Source organism: Stenella coeruleoalba (genome assembly GCF_951394435.1).
Source record: "Stenella coeruleoalba genome assembly, chromosome: 18".
Taxonomy (NCBI): Eukaryota; Metazoa; Chordata; class Mammalia; order Artiodactyla; family Delphinidae; genus Stenella; species Stenella coeruleoalba.
This window is the reverse complement of record NC_137164.1, coordinates 678811-692007: the sequence shown is the minus strand read 5'-3', so window position 1 is coordinate 692007 and position 13197 is coordinate 678811. Positions and strand designations below refer to the sequence as shown.

At 37.4% G+C, this 13197-nt stretch overlaps 1 protein-coding gene across 5 annotated transcripts in view; it reads right to left on the bottom strand.

Moving 5' to 3' along the window:
• The window catches only part of ZMYM2 (zinc finger MYM-type containing 2), a 94108-nt gene that overhangs the window by 30941 nt on the left and 49970 nt on the right, over window positions 1-13197 (bottom strand). For all 5 annotated transcript variants that reach the window (XM_079903346.1, XM_079903348.1, XM_079903349.1 and 2 more), the window contains 5 exons: window positions 10801-10951; window positions 10218-10333; window positions 7402-7518; window positions 5359-5509; window positions 2928-3100 (listed from right to left, as the gene is read on the bottom strand). In XM_079903346.1, the coding sequence (XP_079759472.1) occupies window positions 2928-3100; window positions 5359-5509; window positions 7402-7518; window positions 10218-10333; window positions 10801-10951 (708 nt within the window). The remainder of the gene's footprint in view (window positions 1-2927; window positions 3101-5358; window positions 5510-7401; window positions 7519-10217; window positions 10334-10800; window positions 10952-13197) is intronic.

The window sequence follows — 13197 nt, the reverse complement described above, 5'->3', positions numbered from 1 at the left end:
CTGGTGGTGCAGTGGTTAAGAGTCTGCCTGCCAATGCAGGGGACACGGGTTCGAGCCCTGGTCCGGGAAGATCCCACATGCCACGGAGCAGCTAAGCCCATGTACCCCAACTGCTGAGCCTGCGCTCTAGAGTCCGTGAGCCACAACTACTGAGCCCACGTGCCACAACTACTGAGCCCACGTGCCACAACTACTGAAGCCTGTGCGCCTAGAGTCCATGCTCCACAACAAGAGAAGCCACTGCAATGAGAAACCCGCACGCACTGCAACGAAGAGTAGCCCCTGCTCGCCGCACCTAGAGAAAGCCTGCGCGCAGCAATGAAGACCCAACGCAGCCAAAAATAATTTTTTTTAAAAAAGCCTGTATTAAAAAACTGTAATTTGAAGAAAGTTTAAGAAAAGCTTATTAGTTCTATTAAGAAGTACTATGAAAGTATTCTTGGGAAACAGTGGGACTTCTGAATTATCTTCACTGTATGTCAAACATGTAGCTTTTATTGTATTACAATACTAAATCCTTTTTCTCCAAAAAATTTAAACTTATAGAAATGAAAAGAACTATCCTCCCACCTGGTTTCACATTATGCCTGGAAACATTAACTTTGAGGAAAAGTAAAACCTACTTCCTTCGAAAGAGTTATCTGGGAGAAGAAAAAAACATTAATTTTATTCTCAGCGTTTTTTGGCTGCATGATTTCAATGGCTTTTGTATTCTAATTTTGAAGAGACAGTATTTAACCTCTATTTTAAATCCAAAAGCAAACCATTTTATAGGCCTGAAAACACAGATTATTCAAAATGTCTTGTCAAATTAAACAAACATAGGTGTAAATATTTTTAATTTTAAAAATATAATATCAAATACTTAAATTTAAACAAACAAAAATGTAAAGCTCTCGAGACTCTAGGTAAATACAGCGTGTGCTCCTCTGTGGCGGCATCAGCTGGGCTGGCTGCTCTCGTTGTAAACATTCCTTGATGAGGCACTTTTTATAGATTATGGGTCACATTTTCTAATGAACTAAAATCTAAAATTCTGAGTTCTTAAATTTAAAAAGTGGAAGGGGAAAGAAGGTCAGGAAAAAAATCATAATTTGGTTGGGACTCAATTTAACACATTTTCAAGATGACCATGTAATGGTAGCAGTGGATAAGGGGACTCATGAGAAATGTCAGAAAAGACGCTACTCAAGCAGAAAGCACAGAACACAGGGATTCTCTGACTCAGCACTGGCTGCCTCCACACAGGGCCCAATTAATTAGGAGGGGCAACTATTTCCTCATTTTGAAGGTTGTAATCCTATTGATTACATTAAAAATCATCACTGTTGCTTGCTTTACAAATTCCTATCATGTGTCTTTACTCCTCAGATTAGTATAGCTTGTAATAATGCTATTGTATATATTACACAAAGATCTGTGGGGTTTAAAGTAAGACAAGGAATAATAAAAATGTTACATGTATAGAATACTGACATTAAACATAAACAGATAATTGTCACTAGTTATTTAACGAACTTTCTGAAATGCACTGCCTCATTGAAATTTCATCATTGAACTTATAAAAACATTAGCTACAATTACCCTTTAAATAGGAAACTGGAACAAATGGCAACATTAGAATAATTTGGTCTTTTGCCAAAGAACACTTCTTTGCTTCCCAAAAAAGAAAAAAGAGGAAACCAAAAGATTTCTCTCTTTTAATTATAAGTAATATAAAAGAGAACAGGAAGAATCAAAGAAAGAAGCCAAACAGAGGAATACAGCCCACATGCTGTGAACAAAAAACAATATCCTCCAAGAAAGACTATTTGAAAGAACTGAAGTTTTGAGTTCACAGTTATACGACTGGACAGAAATCTGTATGATAACCTAATGACAGGGGTTCCTCAGTATCACACGGTAACAACCTCTGTCTCAAACAGCAAAGCAAATGGTGAAAAGGGTGACAGTAAGAACAAAGCGGAGTTTCCACATCTGTGTCCACTAAATACCTGCATCCAAAACCAGTTTCTAAGAATAAAACCTCCTCAACAGTGGAGGAAAAGGTATATTTGTGTGCTAAACTGAAACTGAGCGCTTAGAGCCATCAAAGTAACATTTCCTGAGTGACTTCTCATCTGTCTGTAACAAGGTGCTGCTTCAGACGGAAAGGGACACAGCCTCCAGTGTGTTAGTATTTGTGCTGTGTGTTTCTAAAATGTGAACCTTAATTCAAGGGCTTAAAGTAGTCAGAAATAACAGTAAAATAGTGAAGTAACTTTAAAAGTGCAGCAAAATCTTAGCCTATAACAACTTGGAAAGTATCTTGCTCCTCTCTTTATTTAAAAAGATGTTTGGGGAAAAAAAAAAAAAAAAAAAGATGTTTGGGGACTTCCCTGGTGGTGCGGTAGTTGGGAATCTGCCTGCCAATGCAGGAGACACGGGTTTGAGCCCTGGTCCGGGAAGATCCCACATGCCATGGAGCAACTAAGCCCGTGCACCACAGCTACTGAGCCCACGTGCCACAACTACTGAAGCCCGCACGCCTAGAGCCCATGCTCCGCAACAAGAGAAGCCACCGCAATGAGAAGCCTGTGCACCGTGACAAAGAGTAGCCCCTGCTCGCTGCAAATAGAGAAAGCCCGCGTACAGCAACAATGACCCAATGCAGCCAAATAGATAAATAAATAAATAATTGATGTGTAAAAGAAAAAAAAGATTGAACCCTGTTATAAACTATGGACTTAGGGGAAAAAAATAAACAAAAACACATCCTAAGTATCTAAAACAATTACCTGCCAATGTTCATAATTGATGAAGTACTCATCAAAAACATTTCTATTCAGTAAGATAAATTTTAGATAAATAATCCATTTTGTTGAACTACACTGCTGAAAATACAGATACATCCCAGTTTGGGGGCCCACGGGGCCGGCGGTACTTGCCTTGTAGTACCAGTCCTGGAACCGCCGGCAGCAGTCCTCGCTGCAGAAGTCCCTCACCACGCCGTCCAGCTCCTTCGTCGCACCCTTCTTACACAGCTGAGAGCAGTAGTTGCAAGTCACACACCTCAATCCTAAACGCCTTGCAAAATCCTGTTTGTACAACAGTTTGCAGCCTGAGAAATATAAGGCTTCATTATTAAAACAAAAACTCATTTCTGAGGTAAGAAAGAGTTTACAGGTCAAACAGAGCACTGGCTTTAGAAAGTGTTTATCAATTCACATAGACAGTCCTCTTTCTCTCCTGATCAAAACTGTGAAATCTACTGTGATCAACACCAGCCTGTGAAAACTGAAACAGAACATGGAATATTATATTAGATATGGTGTGGGTTCAAATAGTTCATGTTCTAAGACTTTCAAGTCTAGTAACACTTCAAAACTGTTGTACCTGCTCTGTGTAAATATAATCCAATATAATCCTGCTTAAGTATCATAAACACACCACAAATGGGCATTTTAGAGAAATGAAAAGTGGAGACTGTTGAGAGGCAATGAGCAAACTTAAAGATACATTCAGCTAAGCAGTCATTTTAGCTCAATTCTCTAGCCTTACCCATCTCTGTCACCCTAAAGGACCTTCAGGGAAGTAAAACTGGTTTAATGACTTGTCCAAAAACAGCATGTTGTTATTCTATTCTTTAATCAAAACACTTCCTTTACCAACTATATAAATGCATTATTTTAACGGTCCTTACATTTAAATTTTATTTATTCCCTATGACATCTCTATAAAGTATTAAATAATCTTCATACGTCTACTCATGCTGTGCACTTAAGAATGACCTTCCACTCTGGTGTTGCTTCCACTTTTGTATCTACCAAAATACTACCCATCCTTTAATAGGGACTGCAACTGTTTCCTATGTAATTTACTTGGCAATTACTTATGAACTGTCCTTATGGCTTCTTTTCTGTTACTCTGAACTATATCTTAAAACATGTTTAATATTTTACCTTTATTAGCTTTATCTTTCTAACTAGGTTTTGATGGTAGTACCAGGTATTACATGTTTTGTTATTTCTGACAGGTTCCAGCAGAGAACTAGGTGCAGTTAGAGAAAGCACAAAATATATTATTAAACAGGAAAAAAACAGACGTCCTTTTTAACCTTTTATTGCCCAGAAAGTCCTTCCAACTGAAAATGATGTTCTTTAATGTCAACTATCTTTTTGTTGCAACTTGTCTTTCACTTTAGTAAGACCCACATAATCCAAATGCTGTGTGCGCTAGCCCTCAGCACTAAGGCACTCTGCTTTGTGAATCGCGGCACGAAAGTTCAGGTAAAAGAGCTAAATTAAATCCAGAATCAATGTCTTTAATGCAACATTATGTCACTTTTCATTATAGCTGCACTCTTAACAGTAAACGTGGTTACTTTTCATCTGGGGGACTGAGCCTACATGAATAGGAATGCCTGCTGTGATACAGCAGTACCCTCTTGCAGACATGACCTCAAGTGTGAAATGCTTAATGTAGAAACGGAGGCACTTGTTGAATGGACTAATAATCGTTTGGTATCGCTGCCATTCCCTACTGCTTTTAGGATTTTCCAACCTTTTTCTTGCCTCTAGCTAGCGGTAGAAATCGATAGAAAAAGTGGATCCAGGAAGAAGGGGAAAAAAAAAAAACCTGGAAAATAATTGAAGAGGACAGCAGGTAGGAAAGCTGGGAGTCCAGTGCCTGGGGCCAAAGAAAGAACAGACAGTGAGAGCCGCAGAGCAGAATAGGACATTTGGGGAAAAGTAAAAATAGAAAAAGCCCAAAACCCTTAGATACAATCCTGGCTCCTATCTCTGGAGAACCAGAATGAGAAACAAACTTCATTTTTCTAATCTGCCGCCTGGCACCAAAGCAGCAAAAAGTATAAATGAGAGGAAAGAGAATTCCTGAATGTACTATTACAAAAGCCAGTGTCTCCCTGACATCCCAAATTGAAAACCTAAAAGTCTTTTCTGCCTGTAGTAATGCCTCGTGTGATGTTCCTTCTGGTATACTGAATACCTTTGTAGACTAGGCAGTAAACAGGCAGGGAATGAAGCCAATGGAAAATAATTCTAATCCACTTGGAAAATCAACTTTCAGATCACAATCTGTCTGTTTAGAAATAACGTGGTATGATAATGCTTTTAGTTTATTCTCAAAACTTCCTTGTAATGGAAAAACATGTTACCAAATTCTTAGAGATAAAACACCCTGGGGCCCAGAGGTCTATAAATATATATAAAGTAACAGTAGAAAAGCTAACTCAATTTTTTTTTCAGCTATACTAAAACTGTACCACTACTCTGAACATATGTAGTTACATATTTTGGCAAAAAATTAACATTAAATATTAAAGAAAGTTATGAACAACACTGTATATGCACTTGCCTTCACTACAGAAAGGTCTCTTAACTCCAGAGAAATTCACTGTTTCATGAAGAGTCTTCTCCTCTTGGCAGTATTCACAATACGTAACTATGCAGTGCAGCTTCTTATAGTCATCTGAACAAGTTTTGCTGCAGAACTGATGCACTTTGTTCTACATGCACAATGGGAACCTTGGTAAGTATATGACATCCACCTCAAGAACAAGGGTGAGAAATACACAAGCCACTTTTACAGAAACAAAGTTAAATCATTTACCTACTTAATGTTATAATCCCTAGTGACACATTTCCTATAGGCCACAGACACCCAGTTTAACTAATTCACTGCTGCATTTAGACACAGCTCCACAAAATTCAATACCATTAACTACCTTAAAATTACTCAGTGAAAGAAGAAAAGTATAAGTATCACTAAGACAAGATGGCAGTCTGGTGTTGCTAACAGAACTGGAGAAATGGGAAGAAAACAATGGAAGATACAACATGGATAAGCTACAAAAAGATAAGAACTATAACAATCATACCATTTTCACTCAAAAAGAAATATTCTTAAAAAAAAAAAAGAAATATTCTTTGTTGAGTACAGTCAAGCAGACTCGATCGCATTCCTACCACAGCTTAATAGTGACAGACCTACTATGGGTAAAGTATTCCACTGGGGGTCATCACACAGTGTGCGGCCAAGTGTGAGACTGAGTTGGTTCCCTTGAATAGAGCAAGTTTAGTAATTATTTAGTTATTTCTCCTGGCCCCAAATCCACAAGAGCCAGAGCTACTTCTCAAATATCCAGCCGACCAGGAAAGGGCGGTAGCTTTTCTTTTCCCATTTCTCCAGTTCTGTTAGCAACACCAGACTGCCATCTTGTCTTAGTGATACTTATACTTTTCTTCTTTCACTGAGTAATTTTAGAGTAGTTAATGGTATTGAATTTTGTGGAGCTGTGTCTAAATGCAGCAGTGAATTAGTTAAACTGGATGTCTGTGGCCTATAGGAAATGTATCGCTAAGGATTATAACATTAAGTAGGTAAATGATTTAACTTTGTTTCTGTTTTTTTCAGGGCCTTCAACATCCTTCCTGCTGTGATTTAAAGACGGTAACAGTCTCTAAAACTCATCACTGGGTGCTGACAACAGTCTCAAAGAATGACTGGTTTAAATGCTCTTGAGACAGCACCAAACACAATTACAAAACTAAAAAATTTTCTAGGGACTAAATAATAAAATTTCAGATTTCCGAAGTACTCTAGAAATCATGTAGTCCAGTTCTGGGGATCACCTTCTGCCTAAGACTCAGATACTGAGGGATTTGCCAAGAGCCACTATTAAGTTTGGCTCAAGGGCAGCTGTTGTTAGCACTACATCTTGCACACCATTTATTACACACTCCATGCCCTTGAAAACATGGAAAGAAAGAACAGCCGAAGGTGAACACTGCTCGAGCAGCAGCATCCAGCCAGGGCCACCCTGCCCCGTCCTCCTCCCACCCCCATCCATCCACCCATTCATTACTGCCCGCTTACTGAACCAAACATTAATGCTCAGAGTTTCTGCTATGGCAAAAAGACGTGGCAAAGTAAATTAATAAACTGGTGAAGGAAAGAGTGATGAGAAAGGGAGAATAAAATTTATATTAGGATTCCTTTATTAAAACACAATTATAAAACTTTAAATGACAACATGGTAAACATAAGGCAATGTAAGATACTACAGTTAACAGACAATACTTATAAAGGTGGGGGGTGGGGAAGGAGATGGGAACAACACTGCACAAACAAAAGACACCCCAGGTATGTGGCTAAAATGACGTTCTGTGCACTACTATGAACATAATATATTGTGGATATGACTTCAATAATTTTCTGTTTGACCTAAAAAAAACCAGATCCTTTCTTGGTGCTACTCCCACATAAAAAAAGCAAATAATCCAATCATCACAAAATCGGAAAAACTAAGAAATAGGTTCTCAAATGGAAATGTCATAGTTACTATACCAGACTTTCATTTTAGCACTAGACAACATACATTAACAAAATAGGACTTGCCTCCCATTCCAGGATTTCTGGCTTTGAACAAAAGGAATTTTTGCAATAGTTGCACTTCAACTGAATATCACTTGGAGCTACAAACTGGCCGTTGGGAGATGACTGCATGCTGAGAGCCTAAAACAAAGCACAAAACACACCGAGTCTGAGGTGGGTTTTAGAAGGTTTTTTTTGTGACGACCATCAAATATCAACGACGTCCAGGAAAATAGTACTTATCTTTCTTAAATACTTATTTCCTCAACGTATAAAACTACATTTCTGAATTTTGTCTTTAAAAATACTAGTATGCTAAGTTCGTTTTATGAAATTGAAGTTCATTTTCTACCACATGATTACTACTATTTATTTAAAATAATACGGAAAAGGAAAAAAATCATAAAGTTCAATTATGATTTCTTCTTTAAGAAAATACAAGCAAATAGTGAGGTCAGTTCACCAAGTCCTGAACTCGTAAGTAAACACAGAAGAACCTAGCTCCTCGTTCCGCCTCTAGTAGCCACTTTACTAATGATTTGCTGCATTATTGCCATCATTTTCATTCCAAGTCCATCCGTGAAAATAGCCTTTTTATACTTTTTATACTTGTTTTTAAACAAAGTTGGGGGGGTAAGCTTTACAGACTGGTATTGATGCCAGAAATTTATTTTAGTTTTATTACATTTTTAAGAGTTAAAACGATTTACAGAGTAGAAAAAGATATAAGCATACGTGGGCTTTAAGAGTTTTGTTCTGGGACTTCCCTGGTGGTCCAGTGATCAGGACTCGCTTTCATTGCTGATGGCCTGGGTTCGGTCCCTGGTCGGGGAGCCAGGCAGCGTGCCCGGCGGGGGGCGGGGGGCGGGGTGGGGGCGCGTGCGGGGAATCTGTTCTAACCTGAGTGGTGAGTATGCTGATATTCAATTCTCACTCTCTAATCCATATTACATATAGGCTGTTGAATGTATGAAATAGTACAAAATTTTTCAAGGCAGCAATGGAGGGAGAAAAAACCTTTATCATTTTAAAACTTCGATAAACATCATACAACACAATGAGAATTTGTGAAAAGAAAGAAAACACGCATATTTAAGACTGTAACTACCAGGTGAATGAATTATTTAAAAAAATAAAACCCAGCAACAATACCCTTAGTGTTTCCAAAAAACTGAAGTCCGTTAAAGTTAATTATCCTTTCAAAACAAATGAAATGTTATCCTATTATCTTACTATGAAATGGAAAAACATCTAAGGAAGACATAAAACTTCAAGATCTACGGTTTGCTTTAAGATAAAGAAAAAATGCTGCTTTTCTATTTGTCAACTTTGCACTTTCGTGCAGCCACAGAGTGATGAGGCTGCCCTACAGGCTTATCTTGGATGCATTCCTCCGAAGTAAGAGTCTAAATTGTTTCTTTAAAATATACAATGTACATACACAAATGTTCTTATCAAATGATGGGCAATACAAGTTTCAATTAAATGAAAAAAGTAGTTAAAACATTTTCAATTAACATTTCAGTTTACCCAACATCAAAACGGAGGAAAGTTAAAAATCTGACAAACAGCAAAGACACTGTCCTCCTCTCCCATAATTAATCCTTAGTCCTTAATTTCTATTTTGAGAAGAACCAACAAGTCGAAAGCAATGTTTACCACTCTCAGGACGTATCAGTGGCCACATCCCAACTTCCAAAAGAAAAGTTTAATCTTGAATGTGGTTAATTACCTAAGCTCAGGCAAGGTATAACTATTAACAAAAACAACATTCCCCTGGCTGAATTCAAACTACCTCAATTTAAGGTAGTTAAGAGACCGCATTTTCAATTTAAATCAATTAACTAGAGCACAGTGCCTGCAACACAGTACAACTGTTGGATGAATGAACTCAATCTACCCTGAAATTTCATACATATCAGGTAAACCACTTAACTCATGCTGAATCCCCAACTACTCCACCTCACTGGTCAACCAGCTTACATCTGAACACATACAGCAGTCCTGTCCTGAGACTATCCATACTCCAGCTCTGACAACTATGTCAGAGAGCTCTTCTTTACACTGACCGAAACGGAAAATGTCTCCCCGAAGCTGATCTTGAATGAAACGAAGGCCGACCAGGACAAGTCCAATCTCCAGTCCCACAGCAAGTTTCTAATACATGAAGAAAATGTGCACGCTTGTCACCTCCAGGATAAGTGTACCTACATCCTCCATCCACTTAACATAAAACAGAACCCGTAAAAGTCAGATGCTACTCAAACCATCTGCTAAGAAACAACTGCACGGCAGGCACTGAGCTCAATGACACTATGTGAAAATGAATCAAGAAAAACCTCATTCAACATGGGGCCAGGAAGCTGGGCAGCTAACTTCAGACCAGCAGGAGGAGAGCTGCCTGCTTGCCCAGCAACCCAGCAGCAACCCAGCGATGAGCAGCCCCACCTGGGACGCTGGCCCTCCTCCAGCTACCCCGGGCTCAAATCTCGCCCTTCAGTCTCCAGACTTGCCTGTGGTGCCGCCTCCTCGGCTACTCTGAATCAACTCGATTTTGCTGGCTAGACCACTTACCCTTTTGTTTTAAAGGCTGATAGCTAAAATTTACTTTCCTTCCAAGTCTGTATCATAAATAACAATTAAGAAGTCAATTTCGAGTATCTGTGCTAAGTAGAGGGCTGGTGAAGCTACCTCTGCTCTGACTCCAGAATCTCCACCCTCCAATTTGACCCTCAACAAAATATGTAAAAATCAGCACATTGAATAAAGATGAAGTATATTACACCGCTAATTTTCTTTGTGTATTTTATTGGAAGCATTAGGCAAAGTAAATAACAAACCTGGAATTTAGCCACACAATTGGAATTGCAGAAGTTATACAGTTTTCCATCAGGCATTGTGGCTTGATACTGAGGTAAAGAGTTTCGCTTACAAAAATGGCAAATAATTCCCAAACCTAGGAGAGAAAAAGTACATATCTGATTTTTTATAAAATAATCAAAGTTTTTTTTAAAAAAAATCTTAATTGACCTCTGAGAATAGTTTAATGAAACTTTATGTAAATATTATTTTATTAATTTCTGAGATTATTTGCACCTTAAAAAAATACTGTCATAAAAGAAGACTCTGATACTATCTCTAAAACATACACAGATACATGAAACGATCTCAGTTTTAGATAATGTTTGGATGGAAAAACAATTTTAGTTAGGAACACAGACATGGACAGAACTTCACCAATAATTTAAAAATTAAATGATCAAAACCATTAAAGTTTGCACTAAGAAAGTTTAGTGTGGTAATAAAAATAAACCCATTATGCAGTTAAAAGTGAGCATAAAATGAAAGTCAGAGGAGAAAGAGTAGTTAACAAATTATTAACGTTACTGGAGTTTTTTAGCTTTCCAAATACCTGAGACTTACTTTGTGATTTTGCATATTTTGTCTTGTGACTGTTCATGCACGCAGTTGAACAATAAGGCTCCATATACCCATTAGGACCTATACACTGCGTCATATCAAAAAACCTGCACTGTGTTCGGCAGCCAGTACAAGTGGTCAGTTTTCCATATTTCTAAAATTTGAAACATAAAAAGAAAATTAAAAATTTAACTAGAACAAAATACTGTACTTTTCATTATACTTTTTCTCTCTGCAAAACAATTCTGTTCATCTCTAATCAGGCTTAGTGGGTCAGAAGTCTTCATCTGATGCAAAGTGTTAACTGCAATGCAGCTATATTAGGGTCAAACAAAACCATGATCTAAGCTAAGTCTCCTTCAAAAACAGTGGTTTGCCCTATTAATTAAATAGAATCCTACATATAAGTAGAAACTGAAGATGTAAGAAAGGCACGGTGTTTTCTGTTCACAGTGATGACACACCTCCTTGTCATGCAACAGAAGAAATTAAATGAACCTACAAAATATAAGTCCTAATAATCAAACAACTACCCTCCTTCAGAGCTGAGCTGCTATTGTCCCAAGCACTCTGACACTTCTCTTAAAACTGATTTAACACCTTTCTACTACATTTAAAACCTCGTTCAACCAAAATAAAATATTAAAAACTTTAACATTTTTTTAATTTAAAAAATTTTTGGTTATTAAAGTTAATAATTAGTCAATAGGTAATAATAAAGTCAATCGTATCAAAGGTGAATATTGCCAACCCTGATGTAATTCAGAGAATGAGGTAAAACCAAAGGAGGAAAGGCCAAAGGAGGTGCAGCTTGGAAATTACTAGACAAAAGCAGTATCACTGAAATATAGACAGTCTTACAAAAATACAATTCAGAGGAACTGGTGTGTTTGCATTTAAAAATTAACTTGATAGTCACAATTAGAAATCAAACAAAAGTAAAAGCAAGCCTTTAAGTGCAACTTGTATTTGATTTTTTTCCTGAACTGTAACAGAACTGTCATAATCAGTTAAATCAAATATCACATGTCACGATGCAAAGTAATCGTACAGTCAGTCCTCCGCATTCGTAGACGCAAGGTCATTTTATAGAAGGGACTTGAGCATCCGTCTTTCCACATGATGTTTAGATTACTTCACGCATCTTCGCACCCAACACCACCTAGTACAATATGATGACATAAGAAGTGCTCAACGTTCCATGGATGGATGAATAATAGATGTCAGGGAAGATGACAATCAGGCCAAAAACAACAAAAAAATGAGTAAACCGCATGGATAAATTTCACAAATGTCACAGGATTTGAGAAAATAAAATAAGAAATTGAAGGTAAAAACATTAGCCAAAAACAACATCAACACCAAAAAAAGAAAAAAGAAAAAACCTTCTCAGCATACAATTAATATAAAAGTCATGAGAAAACACAGCTGTTTCCATGCCAGGAATGCGTGTTCTATTCCTAGTGGTTCCTTATTTACTTAAACATCACCCAAAGGAAGCCGTAAGTTTTACTTTTCAAAGTGGAAACCAACTCATTCTTCAAGCTCTGATACGCTCAGAAAAAAAGAAAAGAGAAGAAAAACCAAAAAGAAAAACTTATCAATAGCAAAAGGATACTAACACGGAAAAAATAAGAATAACTGCAAACCTATTAAGTCTGATTATGACTCTCCCAATGTTCAGGACAGTAGAGGAGAAGGCTGTTGTTTTGTTTGGAAGGACAACATGTTTTCCTGGGGCCTAATATAATAATTTAAATTTTATTTATATAGGAAGAGGTATCAAGGAAAACACATCAATAAAACAAAGAAAAATAAAAGAATGTTTAGAATCTGGCACCACAGTACAAATGAGGAACACTAAAAATATCAGGACACCTGCCATTGTATCAGAGTTACAGAGAGAAAAATAAAGCAGCTCCCAGCAGGTGGATGTGAGACCTCCACAGAGCAGCATCTATGAAGAATTCTTTTACAGATATAAATGAGGTCCAATCATCCATTCTAATCTTGCACTAGATTTTTTAACTTACTAGAAATATCCTTCAACTTGACAATGATTTTACTGCCAGAATGGTTAAGTAATTAGTAAGTTTTAAGACGTACCCATAAAAAGTAGACCAGTTGATCTGGGTCAAGTAAGCAAGAGGCTAAGCAACCGGTCCCCAATGAGAAATAGTTTTGTGTGAAACTAAGAAAAACAGAATCATTAACACTGAAAACACGTTAACAGCCACTTTCACAGTTGCCACTACTTCAACAACAAAAAGGCCCATCTAACGGGAGAGTATTAGCAAAAAAGATATATGCTGTCATGCCACGTTTTCTCTGCTTCCTATGTAAACAACGTAATCATATTTAAATTTCATGCACCCTATAAATATGCACTGAGTGATTTAA